The following is a 17,849-nucleotide window of genomic DNA, read 5'->3' on the forward strand; positions in this document are numbered from 1 at the left end:
GCCAATCGAGCAATTTCCAGATAATTTGTTTTGGGTAGTTTTAATTAAACATGATTTACAGCCATTCAATAATGGTCTCTCTGAGCGCGTGAAGCATATATTGTAAGCACTGTAGTTCTCCGCGGCACAATATTTCGCTGATTTCAATCTTATGTGTAATCATCATCACCTGTCATCCGCTCTCTCATTCATCTTTCGCCTTCACCACTGCCGCCGTATCGCCCGTGAAAACACGCAAGCCTGCCAGCAGGACCGCAAGCTACGCCCGTGTGTACGAGATTTCGGCGCACGTTAAAGATCCCCAGGTGGTCAAAATTAATCCGGAGCCCTCCACTACGGCGCGCCTCATCGCCTGCGTTGTGTCGGCGCGTTAAACCCTTCAATCCATCCATCCATCCAGGACCGCAAGCTCCAGTACGACGCCTCTCACCGGTGTATCCAGTTCCACCCAGGGGACCAGGTTCTACTCTGGACACCCGTTCGTGTGCCTGGGCTATGCGAAAAGTTTCTTCGGCAATTCATCGGCCCTTACACCGTTCTGGAGCAGACGTCGCCAGTCAACTACCGGGTCACCCCTGTGTCTCCCAGCACGGACCGTCGCTGTCGGGGAACCGAAATTGTGCATGTCTCCCGTCTCAAAAAGTTCCACTCTCGCACTTCCTAAATGCCAGCGTCCGGGCGGCCGCCTTCCTCGAGGGGGGGCAATTAGTGTAAGCTCTGTAGTTCTCCGCGGCACAATATTTCGCTGATTTCAATCTTATGTGTAATCATCATCACCTGTCATCCTTTTCAGTGATGCTTCATCTTCATCACCTGTACATGATCATTATCATCCCTGAGGCTAGTGCTGCTTGGCTGCGCGTTCGCCAAATAAACGGCGTCTGTCTCCTCCACTCTATCAGTGAGCGACGTCTCCTTGAAGGCCTCTTACAATATATCTGTTGTGTTAGTGTTTTCTTTTTCTTGCACTATATTATTTTTATCCCTGTTGGATTACATTATAAATAGGGGACCAGCCTTTATGAAGGTAGTCAAACACTTTTGGTCAGGTTTATGCAGTAGAACGAAGATGGCTTGAGCGGCTAAGTTTGCGTTTGCTCCTGTCCTCTTAGCTTGCCGGAGGAGAAAGAGGGGGGAACCAGGTTGTTGGTAGTATTGCAACACAGAGAGGGGCGATTGTAGGGTGGACCCAGGCATGCGTGAGCGTCGGCAGGATTTTGTCTTGAGGGGGGCAAACTGCGGGGACAGAGGGAGAGGGCAGTGGTATAGGATTGTGCTGGGGTGGCTGGGGGGGGAGGGGGCAAGTGCACCCCCCTGCCGACGCCCATGGACCCAGGTAACCGGATGGTGCCCGGAGTTTGAGAAAGCGGAGCAAATAATAAAGGTATATATGTCGCGCTTGTGTGGTGGCGGCCCAAGTCAGGGTGCATCAAGAGGATCGATGTCAAGCGCATCAAGACGGTAGGCAATCGCGCATTTATCCTGTGTTGACAAAGTGGCGGTACGTATGCAAAGGTCCTAAGGATGCTAGAACATACTTATGGGGTGGACAAGGGAAGATGGGAAAGGAAAAAGAAGGGAGAACAAAATATATTGCTTGGGGAGAACTCCCATATATAAATCTACTTGATATGAGCAGCAGTATGACTGATTCAAGCCAGACTGTGAAAATCACTTTCATGGTGGATCGCAGTTGTTTCATGACGAACTGCACCGCTGAGAGGTGAGAAACCATAGAGTTTGAAACTCTTTGGGAGAAACTACAACTTCCAGTGGAGTGACGTATTTTCCTTTCATATTCCCTCGTTCTTCAGAAGATTCGCCCTTCAGCCAGCCTCCCTCAAATAAATAGAAAGTTATAGCAGAGTGGTGAACTGGCCCCGTACGAACCCCGGTACTCTGTCGGTGCACGTGCAGTGGCTTCGTACTGGGACCGGTTCGCCGCTTGCTATAGCTCTCTAATACAGAGAGAGCGGAGAACCAGTCCTGGTACGGTACCCGGCAAGCGACCAGCGCTACCGCGCGCGCGCAGAGGCGGGAAAACTGGTGTGCAGGTGTACCGGCGCGGGTACCGTACCCGCCCGGTTGTTCTCTCTGCGAGTTTTAGCATTGCGGCTACCGGAGGCTCGCGCTACGGCGGCGGGCTACCGGGAGCCGACTGCGCGGGGAGGTTGCCCCTCAGCGGAACGAATGCGGGGAGAATGGCGAAGGCCGGCCCGCGGAACTAATCCACCCTACCAGAACAAATGTGCACCTGCCCAGCCGGGTACCGCTACCCGCCGCCGCAGCGTAAGCGGACGGTACCAGCAATTTTTGCCCGGCGGCAGCGGTGTGCGCATTCTCAGGACTTGGGCGGCGGCGCACAGGTCTAATCCAGCCGTACCATGCGGTACCGGTACCATGCTAGCGGGAGCCATCATAGCGGGACCACGGGACCAGGACCACTATGTTTTGAGCCCAGCCAACCCCCAGAGGGCGGCCCAATAGCCAGCGAGGAGAGCGAAGAAAGAAACGCTAAAACGCAGGCAGTGTACCAGAAGAGAGCACTTGCTTCTAGTACACTGTAGAGCGCATAGAGTTGAGCGGACGAAGCGGCGTCTTGAGAACTGGACGGGAGAAGAGTGGCGTTGTAAGCCAGGACCCGTGCGGAACAATATTCCGGACGTTGTGCCCCACTTGTTGCAAAGGGAACAGCCATCAAAACATCATCATCAGTTCACTCTGACGGGTGAATTTCTGGCACTGAGCAGAGCAGGCACAGGGCGTAATAAGAGAGGCTGGAAGAAATTTGTGAATGCAAACTCGGGACATAGCAGCCCACTGCTACCGCTGCTACCCCATTCCGAGCTGGGAAGCATGCAGGTTGCTGGGCAGCATCTACGCGTCTTCCCTGCCGCTGCTGCTGCTGGCAGGCTGCAAGTTTCGTGACTCCCAGTTGTTCCCGAGTGTGCTGGGGGTGCGGCGAGCGTGATGTTGTGCCATGGGTCGCTGCCGGGAGGCTGCTAGCAGCGATGAAGCAGCAATGGCGAGACCTAGCTTCCAGCCGTAGCAGGCGCCGAGCATGGGCGGTGCTGGTCTAGCGGCCGCCCTGTGGCTGCTGCTGCTGCCGCCGTGGGTGGTCGCCGCGGGGGGTGCCGAGTACAGCGCGCTGGTGAACCTGACGTTTGTGCACCCGTCGACGGGGCAGCTCGTGTGCGAGCAAGTGGCGGCCGGCGGCTCGGCGGCGGGGCTGGGCAGCAGGCCGGGCTCCGCGAGCGGCCAGCTGGTGCACGTGAGCGGCGACGCCTGCTCGGCGCTGGACACGGCCGCCGTGCCGCCGCGCGAGCCCTGGATTGCGCTCATCCAGCTCGGCAACTGCGCCGAGGCACTCAAGCTGCGTCACGCGGCCGCCGCCAACGCGTCCGGGGCTGTGCTGTACTACGGCGCTGCAACGGCGGGCCATGCACTTTTCGGGACGCGCCGCCACAAAGGTGGGGAAAAGACCGCGCTCTCCCCGCCGCGCAGCCGTCGCTTGCAACCGTACACAGGCGTACCTGGCCTCTGGCTATCATCGTCACCCTTCTGCGTCCTTTCAGCCGTGACCTGGAACATACCCGCTTTGGCATCGCCAGTCGGAAAGCCAATGTGTATTTGCTACTCCGCTGAACTTTTCCATGAGAAGAAAAGCAGCAGTAGTGGTGAAAGCGCAATTCTGGCTCTTCCACGTTTGGCAGCGATGCTGTTGTCCAGCATAGCTTGGGGCGTGCCCATGCTGATAGCCGTGAGGATTGCAGAAAGCGCAGCTCATTTTTTAACCTCTCGAGCAAAGGTCTCTCTTTCAGTGCACAGTTGACGAAATTTCCAAATGTCGGTGAGTGGCGATTGGATGACTTTGCATTGTGAAAGTAGCCACCATATCGCAACCAGAATTCGTTGGGAGCTTGGCTCGGCCTACCCGAGGCATCCACCACTAGCACCGATTCCGATAAGAGCGAGCCCCCACAGGTAATGGCGGCGCCTGCAAGTGCATGCACAAGTAAAGGTTGTGGAAACGGTCCAGCTGGCATTGCTGAAAGCATGGAACGATGTAACACTGTGCTGCATTCTCAGCCGTAAGCCACTGATCATTTGTGTGTATTTTATAATCTAAAGCACACACTTTGTTGTTTGCCGTGGGATTTTTTCTTTGGAAGTACTTCAAGCCTGTTCTCACGGAGGGGACAAGTCGCAGCTTGGGCGCACACCCCAGACACCCTAATCAATGGCTTAGCCGAGTCCCTAAGGCATCGCTGCAGCATCACCGCAGCCTCAAAGTCCAAGTGCGGCCTTGAAGCGTGAAACCCCACATGCACCTGTGCGATTGGGAATGTTAGTATGAAAGTGGCCTTCCAAATCTTGTTGGGCAGCATTCTTGCGTGACTGGCTCAGCTCAGGGCAGGAATGCTGGCACACTCTGGGCACGGCGCTGACTGAAGGCATAGCCCTTGTGTGTGCGACGGAAAAGCTTCTGGCTCACTGCGGCCGGGGAGGCGTGCCTAAAACGGTGCTCTCCCGGGGGCCGTAACGCTTGTAAAAGCGGCCTTCACCCCAAGAGCTTACTGCTAGGATGCTCGCTAGACTAAAAAGACAGTCTCGCCAGGGTTACTTGCAATGCAACAATATTAAGGTGTGTTGAGCAACGGATATAAGCACATAGGTGGTTATAATGCTCGTTGCATGTGCTGTTCAATGACTGTGCAAAAACAAATTTCAGGAGTCATGGAGGCAGCACATTTCCAGCTTGCAGGTGCTTCACAGAAGAGCAACCAGTGCCCGATTCCTTCGGGGCGTCAAGGACTGTGGACGCTCTTCTTTGCGCGTTCCATGAGGAACCTGTCACTGCTGTAGCACTATGCCGTTGACGGTACTCTGTAACAGAAGCGACAGCCCTCGGAAACATGTTCAGAGCATCCCAGGCACAGTGTAGGGTAGAGTAAGGAGCATGCCTGGCCGATGGTCACATGAAGCTGCAGTTTTTGCCCCTGGCGGTCCTGGATTCTGGACTAGACAGCGCCAAGTAGATGAGACGATAAGAATTGGTAAACGACAAACGCACCGACTCTCTCCTACAATGTTGTTTTGGAAAAATAGGACATATACGCAAGGGTGTGCTTGTAACGTGACGTAGTGCGAATGCCTGGCAAGGTCTCATTTCACGCCCCCAAGACAAACCTAGCCTGTGGTCACCCTTGTGGGTCAGTCTTGTGGCCAGCATCCCGCAGTCATTGAGCCGGGCTAGCGGGGATGTGTCATCACAGTAGCAGAATAGCATAGGGTTCAGAACACATGGTATTAGGATGACAACGCCGGGCCACAAATGGACAGATGCGTAGCATAGCAAATGGTTGGCTAAGTTGCACTCGCATCTTGCAGCTGTTCTTATAAGGCTGCAAGATTTGTATGGAGGCAAACATATTCGGCCTTGTGACATTCATCACAATGAAAGTAACGGTCAGCAGCATGTACGTTGTAGCGCAGCCACTCTGCGCGAACCAGAGACAGCGATTCAGTGAAAAACAAAAGCAGTTCCATCTTAAGGAAAGAAGGTGAAACCCCAAAGCCCTCTCGTACTGGTGTTTCCCATTTGGTGGAGTGAAAAAGAACAGTGGCGGCGGGCACTGTTTGGCCGCAAAGATGCACTGCATTGTCCTTACCCTGTGGCACACACTGACCAGCTAGCCAGACCGCTCTGTGCGCGAGTAGAATTCTCAGAAATACCGCCTAGATGATTTTCGTCTACAGACAAGGTGGTAATGTAGAAACTTAAAAGAATGGCCCGTAGCAAAACTTGACAGCATTACTTGCAGTGCACTTGATGGTGTATAATTGGACATGGATGCTTTTGCATTCACAATTGGTGAGAAATGCTTGGTTCTCCCACGGCTTTTTGTGTACTCTTTGATGAACAAATTTTGCATGACTGCCGCTGCAATCAGTCGAGTAGTTGAATTTGGTCATTAGTGAAAACCTTGGTAGGCTACCATCATGTTTCGTTGGTCCATGTTTTGTTCAGAAGTGCATACTGTGACCACCATGGTGGTGGAGGACATTGGTGTGGCATGCTGCACGCAGTGTCGTCGTTGCCCCCGGCGGCCCTGGTGTGGGTGCTGGTGGGGCAGGAGCAGGGCCGGTGGCTGGCGGGCCTGGTGGACAATGGGACGCGAGTGGTGGTGCAGGTGTGGGTCGGGGGCGCGCGGCCCTTCCTGTACCCGAGCATCAACCGCACCTCAGTCCTCTTTGTCTCGGTCTCCTTCATCCTGCTCATGCTCATCTCGCTGGCCTGGCTGGTCTTCTACTACGTGCAGCGCTTCCGCTACGTCCACGCCAAGGACCTGCTGGCGGTGAGGCCTTCCTCTTGCCCCCTCTTGCCCCAATGGTGATCCAGGGTGTGTGCGCGCAGAGGCGGCTGTGCAGTGCGGCCCAGCGGGCCCTGGAGCGCATGCCGGTGCAGCGGTGGGCGGGGGGCGGAGGGGAGGGCTGTGCGGTGTGCCTGGAACCCCTGCAGCCGGGGGAGCTGGTGCGGCGGCTGCCCTGCGGCCACTGCTTCCACCAGCCCTGCGTGGACCCCTGGCTGCTAGAGCAGCGCTCCTGCCCTATGTGCAAGATGGACATCCTGCGACACTGTGCGGTAAGGGCCTGGCCTGCCTGCAGCGGGGCTGCCGACCACTGTGGGGCCAGCATTTTTTTTTTTTTTTTCTTGTTCACCTCGCAGGGAGCTTTCCGAAATCCCCTGACAAGCAAAAATTTTGAGATCTGTGCTTCCACATTGCGCCTCTTCAGAAGAGCATTTCAAGCCATGCCAAGCAATAATGGAGTGCTCCTCCTTACTCCATAACCCTGTGAAGCACGGGTGGCCACTTAGACGCCAGCGCCAGATTCTCTTCTAGTATACATTGCTGTGACCGAGGGACCCACGAGTACCTTGCGTTAGACCTGAAATGGTATGATAACATCGGGTGCAGCACTATCTTCTCACTCTCTGGAAATAACAGTGCCAAAAGGGCACGCGATGAAGCACTGTAACAAAGGACGACAAGGGGATCGACTCGTCAAATTTGCAAGAAATGGAGGGGAGTTTCTAGTCAAAACGGGTTTTGGGAAAACGTCACGCACTGGTCTCACTGCACTGGATGCCTTCCACTCATGTCGGTGACGCGAGGACTGAAGGCGGCCCGCAATGAGACCTTGCTGCTGCACTTTGGGCCTATGTTGCAGTGGACGCATCGGGGAGGCACTTCGGTGGCGTTGGACGCTCCTCACGTCAGCCTTGGGAGCATGGTGAGCGTCCGTGTCTCATCTCGGGCATACACCGCGAGCAACCTCGGTGACGCAATGGCCAGGGTTCTCCCCCCTGAACAGGTCTCGGGACACAGCGGTGTGTTGGTGCAGCTTTGAGGGTTCCGGAGCCTGGCACACCATACTTGCTTTGATGCGATTCTGAAGACAGAGCCCAGGCGTGTCCTTTTTCCTGCTTCCTCAGTTGAGGCACATAGCTTGTTCTCCCACGTGGTCAGTACCACACCGCCACGCAGGGTCGCAGCACACATGATCCACCTGTATGAAACGGCGCAGCAACCGGCCAGGCAGAAATTGGGTTTTATTTTCATATTACCATCCAGCGACATTATGATTTTTTAGGAAAATTTTCACGTACCTCAACCAGAAAACTCGTAGCACAGCCAAACGGTGGTTGTCAAACTCCCATAGGTAATTCCTGCGTGCATTTCGGAGAGGAGCCACTTGAATTTGTAGTTGCAAATAATAGGCCTCTTTATACTCCTATTTTGGAGTGCTCCACAGGAGCTGTGTTTGTTATTTGCCCAAAGAACTTGTGTTGTGAGAGTCGCTTGTACTGCCCGGGAACTGCTCGTCTGCTGGTCTGGGCAGGCCAAAACGAGGCCTCAAGTTCATGCCTGATCAGAAATGGAACTGGATGGCACAAAGACAGGAGCAGGGAAGAGCAAGACCTGCCAACAAACTGCTTCCGTCTGCACATTCTCTGTCCCGGCATTGCTTATTTGTCGGCTGGCCCAAGGATATCCACTGATTCCTGCACAGCTTTTAAGCGTGTCTTTGTAACCCATGTTTAAAGCATAAAGAATTTTCTTTGCCTACAGGAACCACCTGATCAGGAACTGCTGCATTGCTTAATCTCTTTGGGGCACTTTGCCAGAACTTTGCTTCGAAAACACTTGCCATTGGGTGATGCATTTGCAGATGGAACATTTTTGAGAGTCTGACGTCATTTGAGTGGGAAATATTGGGCCCTATTGGGTTTAACTGAAAGCGGGGACCCCTTCGATGGTTTGTGTCCTACCTTCTAGCAGAGTCCTTCAGTGCTTCTCTGGTCATGAAACTCCCGGCCAAGTTTCGTACGGGGACAAAGGCTACCGCGAGGGGTGCCACCGCAGATCGGAGGGCATCGGGCGGCCGCCACTGCTCTGTAGCCAAACCGGCAGGCAGGAACGCAGTAGCAGCATGCCCGTTCGCACCAAATTTTTTCGCCACTCACAAAATGATAAGTCCATTTGAGCGGCCCACGACACGTAAAGCGAAAGCGCACTGCTGATAAGGCGGCGAGCGTCTGTTTTATCTTACTCCGTGGTCCGTTCCCTGCCAAACGCGCTCTGACCACGCCCCCGGCTACCCTCCTATCAAAACCAGCGCCGCGGCGCGGCAGCGTACGAAGCTCTCCCGTAGCATGATTGCGAAGTTTCATGACCGGAAAGGCATTGAAGGACTCTGTTTCTAGCAAGAATTTCTGCAGTGGGAAAAGACAAGGAACTCGCTGTGTTTGAACCTCAGCGTTACAGTGCTTTAACCAGAAGCTATATTTCATGTCTCCTGGCTGCAAAATCGGTGGTTTTAACTCTTTCGGGACCGCCGGAAAAAGTGATGAAAAAGGGAGGTCTCGGTACAAATTTTTTATTACATAAAGCATATTACATAAATCCTGCCTTAGCATATACCAAAATGCAGCTAATTATATGTTCTTTGACATAGAATACCAAGTTTTACTCCAACACTGACGACAGAACCATGAAAAAATCTGAAAGTAAGAACTTCGTAAAAAAACTAAAGAAAAAGATAGAAAAAAGCGCAAATATAAAAACATTAAAAAAGAATAAAATTATTTCAGGATATACAAAATCCAACACAATGCTTTGTTTCTTTATCGCGAAAGTTTGATGCGGCTAGGTGTAACTGGTTTTTTGTTTTGTGTGTGATCTCTTTGGCACTAAGGCCTTGGCTACGTCGTCGCCCAGGTACACGCCTGGCTCACGTCTCGGCGAAAACTTGATCTGTTTCTCCACTGGTGGCTGGAGATCACCACCATAGGTAGTTAACACCCTAGCGAACAAATATAAACTAGCCAGAACATATTTCGAGCGGACAAACCTACTCCAGAGCCAATTGAAATTGAAACCAACACCCATCTTTGAGCGCGATTTGATGTTCCAGGCTGATCGACACCCGAAACCTCACTCGAGCTGAAATCCGATCTCTAAAGCCGCATTCCGACTCTTCACTGCCACTCTCATCGTTAAAATCAACAGTAGAAGGCAAAGATATGCGAGACGAGACGAGGCGGATTTCTTATCGCGCTCGCGCGAGTATGACGCCATGTTTGTTTACATTCGAAACCACTGCCCGTCAGAATAAAATATCTGATGCGTTGCCGCCTGGCGATAAAAAAAAGAAACTTCACAGAACAGAAAACTCCAGTTTTCAAACTATCTCCTAGATGTCGCTAGGTGTTCCATCGAGCGAAAATTTGTATTCTGCAGGCTTGCGAAACCATCGATCATATGTGATCGATGGCCTATGGAGCGGTCCCGAAAGAGTTAAAACGAGTAAAGATTTATTTCTTGCTATTCATACATTGGTTAGTTTATGCCTGTAAACTTTTTTCTGAATTTTTAGCTTGGGGACAGCGGTATTTGCCGACGGAATTGTTCAGTACTGTCCTGGTGACAAAACTTCTGCGTCACTCTATGGAAGAGCTTGATATGCTGCCAAATATGGCCGCTACGTAGTGCAGGCTGTCATAAGGGGGCCGTCGCTGCTGGCGGGCCCGCTGCAGCGGCGGCAGGACGAAGGCCCTGCGTGGAGGCTGCGTGTGCCGTTCCCCGCAACATAAGTGTCAGGCCAACTTCATGTCACAGTGCACCATGTACTAGGTCGACGACGTGGAACTTGGGATCAACATTGCCTAAATGCTGTTCTGTTTTCCTACTAGCGCCGGGTTTCGAGAGAAGGGGAAAAGGGTATATTGCCGCTGGAAGCGGGCCGTTGTAGCTTTGGCAGTAAGAATGTGCGTGCTTGCGAAAAGCATTTCGATGCTACTGCTATTATCAGAACTGATGAGCATGTCGTCAATTTTGTGCGTCGTGGCGCTGTCTTCTGCACAAACAGCTCCATTCTTCAGTAGCGATGCGGAGTTCTCAAGGGCAAGTAGAGCATCACCACACAATGTCGCTGCTATTGTTCAAATGCCACGGCTGAGAATCGGGGGGTAATGGTGCAGGCAGCAGACACCACGCCCCCTCTTCCCCCCTTTTTTAAAGATGATAGTCTTTTTTGGGCTACTTGAACGCAGAAATTTTAGTGTCTGTGCGTCTGTCCCTCGATTTATCCGCCCAGCCAAAGTGAAACTGATGTTGAACAAGACGTTTATGTACCCACAACCATTCCCAAGCCACTAGATCTGATGCCAGTGTTCCTACTTGTCAACATTGTTGAACAAAAACAAAACATTGCGGAAATACAAGGCACGAAATTAATTAATGCATAAGGGACATTTGCAGTGTTTGTTAAAAAATAGATGAATGCTTGATTTTTGCAATAGAAAATGAAATGCTACATCCATTGTAGAAAAAAAAATCACGCCGTCGCTTCTGTTGCCCACGCCACTATAGCTCCTGGCAGCATTTCAAGTTGTTCAACAGTAATGAAAGATTCCAGTAGATGGCGCGTGGAGCGCGCATGGAGTAAGGTCCCTAAAATTTCAGGGACCTTAGCATGGAGAAGGGCCTTGTAGTGGAGCAGTGGAATGCGGGAAACTTGAATTTATTGAGGTGGCAGGGGCGTTCGATGGCTATCTTTTTGAAACAACATTTGCAACGAAGTGAGCAGATGCACGGTCAGTTTTTTACCTGCGAGATGCGGATGCTTGCGCAGACATTGTGGGCACTGTCATGGCGGTTTTCAGTGTTGCCAAGAGAACAAATCGCCCGCCAAACTTTATGTCTATATCATCTCTACTGTGGCTGAAATATGAAGTCTGTAATGCATGGAACAACATACTTCTAAGTTGATCTCATTTATCGCGCCAAGGGAACTGCATGCAGAGTGGAGCGCAGAAAAAGAACATCAGTGCGACATCACTTTGTTGTAGGAAAAAGAAGGTGACGAAGCCGAGTGCTCCAACATTCCGCAGAAACGTATGACATCACTTCACATGCATAGCTGGTGAGCGGCAGCTAGGCGCTGGCGCTTTTACGAACTGATGCGCATAGATGGTTACATAACCATTCCCCAGACAGGCACTTCTGCCAAATACAAACATCCACATGCGGGAAACGAGCTGTTGATATAGCCTAGGATCGCAACAGAAGTCGCCATCAGGGCTTTTATTGAAAGGGGTCACGAAATATCGGGTGCGATAATAGGCCTAACCGCCTTCAGGCAGCTCAGTTGCTCAGCTGTGGTGGCGGGGTGGTAGAAACAATGCCACCACAGTGTTTTGACGTCTACACAAACTACATAAAATGGTGAGGTCGTGGTGTGATTCTGTCATAAGTGCCCGCCGGGCTGGAAGCAATGGACACTGAAACTGACAATTTTCAGGCCTTTCTGTTTAAAATTCTCCTTTGAGCCTTTCATATTTCTGGTGGCTATGAAGCGAGCGTGTTGTTGTCGTGCTTTGAGAGGCCTTGGCATGAGCCTTTCTCATGGAGGCCCTCAGCTTGTGTTGCCCGCCGCGGTGGCTCAGTGGCTAAGGCGTTGTGCTGCTGAGCACGAGGTCGCGGGTTCGATTCCCGGCCGCAGCGGCTGCTTTTCTGATGGAGGCGAAAAGCAAAAACGCCCGTGTGTACGAGATTTCGGCGCACGTTAAAGATCTCCAGGTGGTCAAAATTAATCCGGAGCCCTCCACTACGGCGCACCTCATCACCTGTGTAGTGTCGGCGCGTTGAACCTGACAATCAAGCAATCAATCTCAGCTTGTGTGTTGTTGGTGCGCAGTGTGCAGCCGGTGGCAGCCGGGAGAGCGTGCTGGACGATGAGCAGGGCTGAGCTGAGGATGCCTGCCGACTTCGTATGACTTGGGGGGAGGGGGAACTGCACTGCTCGACCAGTTCCAGTTGACCTGTTGCAGCTGGAACAAAAAAAATAAAACAAGTGAAAACCGCTGTCTTTTGTGAGGTGCATTGGGGTCTGTAGGAGCACAGCACCCGTTGCAGGTGTCTCTCATGGCACTTTCTGCTAAGCACGGCACACACATGCAGGATGTTCGCAGCGTGCGGGAAGCATACCCGTGCCTACTGTGAACTGGGCGTTTGAAAGCGTTGCCCACTGGGCCTTCTTGTCCACTGTGCAGGAGACTGAACAAGTCACAGCCAGCTTACGTTTAGGGGGTGTCGCGTTTTACGCCAACTGCTGGGCTTCAACATCTGTTGTTAACCTCTCGGCTTAGTCTGTGTCCTCAATGGACCCGATGGAATGCTGCAGACTTGGAGGAGGCATGTGAGCATCGCAGCCAAGTGAGAAACTATGGATCGGTCGTAAGTGTCCGGCGGCAGCCATCATCGTTCCTGGCCGATACCCTTGTGAGAGTTGTGGGTGAGCATGTTGGCCAGCCGTCGTCGCCACTGGCCAATCCACCCGAGTTGCCAGTATATGCTTGGCCTTGGGGTCTGCTTGCGTTAATGTTGAGCCTAACCATGCGTGTGCCAACAGCTGCTGCAACACATCGCTAGGTCCATGTTTAGTCGGCTAGAGCCATGGAGCCAAAGTGGTGCTGGAAGTCTGCCCCATTTCCTTGAATACAATTGTGCAAAAAAAGGAAAGGGAGGCCCAACACACGGAGGGCAAAGTTGCTAGTGAATTTGTTGCACCACAGCGGGAAATTAAATGCACAAACAACACCGACTGCGCATGTGCGTGCACAAGGCACACTAAAAAAACAAAAGTAGGGCGATGCTGCCACCAAAAATGACTTTTTTTTTGTCAGTGTTGGTCATCCAGGAGGAACTGACTCACTAATCACCCAGTCTTGAAGCTGCCTTGGCCTCCATAATTTCGCAGATAAACTGCGTTCTTCCATGGGACACATTGGTTTACAACCGTGTTGCTAAGAAACCACCAATGCCACCAGTATTTTGTTCACATAGCTAGGACGCCTTTCCTTGGAGTGGAACTGTCAGACCTTTGTGGCGTTTGAGGCAGGCACAGGTGCACTTGGGCGGCACAACCCTCTGGGGGCTGCTCTGGCCGGGAACGTTTGAGGGATGACGGAGCACCTCTGGCAGCCACAGTACCCTGTCCACCTTTCAGAATCAGTGGTGTTTGGTGTTCAGAATCAGCAGAGCCCTCGGGGAGTTGAGATGTACATCCCCGGTAGGTGGGGGGAGGCAGGCACACGAGGATGGCAGTGAAAGCCGCCCTGCAGGCCCATAGCATGCCTTACTGCCGATCAGGCTGCTTTCAGTGCTGGGAATTTTAATGCCGAGGGTTTTGAAGCACAGCTATTTTTAGCTGCCATGAGAAAACTGGCCAAGGCCATTGAAAAGGGCTTCAGGTTTTTTTCAGTGCCTAGACCCAAACGCCCAGAGTCCCGTTTCGAGTGATATTTTCAGAAAAGGATGCTTGGCTCTGTTTTTACATGCTCGGCTAGGCCTTTTACCCGTTCCTTGTTGCCCTCGTACCCTCTGATTGGCTTCTTGAAATCGCATTCGGATTAAGTCTCCAGGCGTTCTCTGTGGACAATGAGAACCTTTATTATTCTTTACCACGTGAAGGGGCACTGTTCTGTATTGAGCAACATAATGACGAGTTTGGGGTTGTCCCCTTTCAAAATAAGGTCAGTATGTTGTGCTGGCCATTCTTGAAGCATTGCTTATCACATGGGGCAGCCAAAGCTACCTACTTGCGGTAGAGCAGCATTTGCATCAGCTCCTGCATCGCTCCCATTCTTCAAGCACAAGTTTGTTGGTTCGCAGTGGCGTAGCCAGAAATATTTTTCGGGGTGTGTTATATGCTGCCGGGAGAAAAAAAAAATTCTTATTTAATTTTCTTTTTTTTTTGTCTTTACATATTAATAAACCAATAATGCAAAGTGCAAACAGCGTGGGTGAAAAAAGGCCGTAAGGATGAGGGAACTGACATGCATGGCTTGGAAAGTTTCAATGGGTGCTCAACAGCAAAAGCCCCCCCTTCTCCTGGCTACTCCCCTGTTTGTATGTATGTATGTATGAGGTATACTGCCCAGTCTTACTGACACAATTCTTTGTCCTGCCCACTTTCAACCTGCCATCCTAATTGGCCTGTTTATAGCCTTTTTGGACCTTTAACTTTTAATAAAGCTACCAGACATTACAGTTCTTAAGACTCTTAGAAACATTGAATGGTTGTTAGATTGTTATTGGCAAAACTGGTTGTTTTGGAACAACAGAAGTGTTAGCCACGACTAAATAGTGCTTAGTTTTGCCAGTGGAACGTATGATATCCGCTTTCTCGACCTTCGCCTCAGCTTTCGTGATGATAGCCACATACACCCGTTCATCTCGCGCCAACAATCCACTCCTGCCGTACACATGCCAGGCTTGTCAAAGGGCCATGGTCGCTGCCTGTCATGTCAACTGAAAATGTACGAAACAGCCACTGTCCCGTTGCTCTCTCCTGCCCTTTCCTGCACGTTAGCTTTGGTGTTTGGTGTGTGCTCCTACCTGGAGCAGTGTCCCGCTCTGCAGCGGTGTTTCGAGGACATTTTGAGAAATGATTCGCCTGCCTTGGCGAGGTAGCGCTGCTGCACCTGTCAAGCTCGAGTAGGGACGCGAGGGGGACGCCTTCTTGCACGCGCCGCACCACAGTTGAGCGTCCGAGCTAGGCGTCCCTACTGTTCCCATTGGAAAGTGAGTGAGGTAGCCTTAAACAGGAAGCCCTTGCTGTGCTGCCATCTAATGGGTGCAAATTTTGAGCAGCAAACGAAACGTTTGTCTTCAGCGGGTTACCCCAAGCCAGTGCTGGTGTCAGCTAGTGCGGAACCCAACCAGGCAGGCGCCCCAAGATGGCTGCAGTTCCCTACATTCACAGGAGCCTGAAGAAGATGATGGCCAATGGGAAGGCTCCTGACAAGCTTGGAAAGCTATGCAAGCTGTCGGCAAACCCAAAAATGGCCTAATGTGAAATTTGTGTGCAGCACGAACTGCAGTCTTTGCGATCACAGTGCATAGTCGCTGCGTTTCAGGAAGTGATAGCGTGATCAGCGAACACATGGCGACGCACACTACTCTGCCGTTATCTCGGAGCACGTCGCCACCGCCAAGCATGTTGTTGTAAATCACGTTTGAACGTTCCGTGCAAATGTCACGTCGAATGACCGCGTCGAAGGACCACGCCGAAGGAGCACATGCAGCACGCAGTGCTTGCTGGGCTTCTGCTCGGTCGCGCTGCCCTTTCCCTCACACTTTTTCCACATTGTCCTCCTCCGATTTAGTGTGCAGATGTCACGTGGTTCCGATGAGTCATGCAACAAGAACACGGGAGAGGATGAGTCATGGAGGGGAGAGTGAAAGGAAAACAAGAAGAGAGGACATGAAGGGGAAGAGAGCAATCGGTGCAAGTTTTGGGCAAGTTGGTTATACGTAGTCCATTTCAGATGTGTAAAGGGCAACATTTGTTCAAAAGACGAAGGGCTGTGGCATAAGGCTGGGAAAAGTGGAAGAGGAGAGGAGGTGAAGGATATGTTCGTGCATGTAAGCTTGTGTAAACACGCGAATTGCATCTAAATGCAAATATTGAACAGTTAGCTAAGTTGTCAACCGTACACCTATTTTATTTCCTCCAGAATTCTTGTGGTTGGGTGGACCGTTATTTGTTGCGCATCAATAATCAGAAGAAAAAAATTAGCGGTGGCTTAGCTCGGCTATGCCAGGATACGTAGCATGAGCTAAGGTTCAGCTGGTTATTCTTAGCTTTCCTGGTTGTCCAGGATTAGCTTGATTATCATGCTTACTGCTGCTTCAATGACACACACACGGTATACGCATTATGTGACACATGTATATTTATCAAGCGGCCCCGGCACAGCGTCACCAATCGCCCCAGAGCTAAGCTGGTTCCACAGGCGCACGCCGGTGTTGCTGCGACGCACGAGCCATCGGTTCCACACCCGGGCACCCCTCGCATGATCCTCAAGTGGACCGGGCTGCCACGTGCGGAACGGAGGTCGGCGAAGACACTGGGCGCGTGGGGTGTGTGATAGACGCCGGGCAGCGAGCAACGTTCTGTGTGCCATGTGACGTCACTGCTCCTCGCACATGCGCAGCACGGCTTTCCGGGAGCCACGTGAAATTGCTCAACCTCGGCCAGTGTAGCGCACGCTACAAAAGAAGCGCAGCAGCTCACAATCTGAGAATTTTGTGTTCTCATTCATGAAAATGCATTTTGCTTGAGAAGCACTGACGACTAGGAAAGGTAAATGCTTTAAAGTATTTGAGCTGCAGCGTAATGCCGACTTAATTCTAAACTCTATTGGGCTGCCCCATCGCCTTTGAGCCAAATCTTGGAGTCGTCATGCATAGAGTTTCATCATGAATCCTTTAGCGCCTCGGCTAAACAATTCAAATTTGTGCTGGGGCAGTGGCGATGGAAAAATCAACGAGGAGGGAAAGTAGACACACTATTTTTGAGACCTTAAAAAAATTATTGGCAACAGAATGACTGCTTATGGGCTCGTAAAGTAGAAAACCCAGTTCCACGCAGTTTGAAATCTGCTGCAATTGTTTACGTAGATTACGTTAAGCTTTGAATCCTTTCTTGTGTGCAGCACAGTATAGTCATCTGAGCAGCTAACTATCATATAGTAATTATTTCCAGAAAGGTACACCCGTTTTCTGTAACCATACTCCTGTAGGTGGCCATGTATTGAACTGCAGACAAGGTAGCGTTTTTTTATCCCAGCGACTAATTTTAATGTAATTTGTTTCGGGATACTTGCGATAACGCAAGAATTAGAGCCGTTTTCTGTAATCAATCATACTCCCTCCACAGATTGATGCATGCTGCACTGCGCAACAGGCAGCATTGCGGGAAAGCCAGCTTACAAAAAAAATCCAAGCGTGCACTGTTTGCACCGGTCTACGGCGAAGACATCTTGCCAGGGGCAATATAAGCAGTCGTATCAAAATAAGGCTTTAGAGCCTTTACTTTTAATGATAATTGTTTCAGTACTGGGGGTCGTGTTCTTTTTTTTTTTTTTGCGGAAAAACCTAGCAGCTTTGGAGGGAAGGGAGCCCTGCGCTTTCCACCTTGCTTAAGCAAAATTATTGCAAAATTATTGCCATTAAAACTCGGTTAACTTTCGTTGTGGAAAGAAGCAACTGACAGCCCTGAAAGATTCTGTTACAAAGCTTGTGCAGTAAACCTAGTAAACCAAGAGGTTTGGGCAAGCGTTCCGCCGCTTCGGACACTTTTGCGATTTTGCGAGCAGTGCGCACCGAAATGGCCATCAAAAAAAGTTGAACTTGGCGCCCCTACAGTGAACGGTTGCCGGCCGTACACCCTGCCGTACACGCACGGACGGATATGCCCCTGTGCGTGTGCGGCAC

The 17,849-nt window shown here is 51.4% G+C and overlaps 1 protein-coding gene across 5 annotated transcripts; it reads left to right on the forward strand.

The window, feature by feature from the left end:
* The first annotated feature begins 2,498 nt into the window (after positions 1-2,498).
* Gol (ring finger protein goliath) lies at positions 2,499-12,431 on the forward strand. Of its 5 annotated transcripts, XM_077702938.1 has the most exons (5): positions 2,500-3,470; positions 6,091-6,359; positions 6,404-6,646; positions 7,234-7,296; positions 12,265-12,431. In XM_077702938.1, the coding sequence occupies exons 1-5, from the start codon at positions 3,062-3,064 to the stop codon at positions 12,313-12,315; spliced, it is 1,035 nt and encodes a 344-aa protein (XP_077559064.1). In that variant the 5' UTR covers positions 2,500-3,061; the 3' UTR covers positions 12,316-12,431. The 5 variants fall into 5 exon arrangements, with proteins under 5 accessions (XP_077559063.1, XP_077559064.1, XP_077559066.1 ...); XM_077702937.1 differs by lacking the exons at positions 7,234-7,296; positions 12,265-12,431 and adding an exon at positions 6,731-7,215 and having other exon boundaries at positions 2,499-3,470; XM_077702940.1 differs by lacking the exon at positions 7,234-7,296 and having other exon boundaries at positions 2,504-3,470.
* The last annotated feature ends 5,418 nt before the right edge of the window (positions 12,432-17,849 follow it).

The sequence above is a fragment of the Haemaphysalis longicornis genome, unplaced genomic scaffold, assembly GCF_048455015.1.
Source record: "Haemaphysalis longicornis isolate Haplotype H1 unplaced genomic scaffold, Haemaphysalis longicornis Haplotype H1 scaffold_3, whole genome shotgun sequence".
In the NCBI taxonomy this organism is placed as follows: Eukaryota; Metazoa; Arthropoda; class Arachnida; order Ixodida; family Ixodidae; genus Haemaphysalis; species Haemaphysalis longicornis.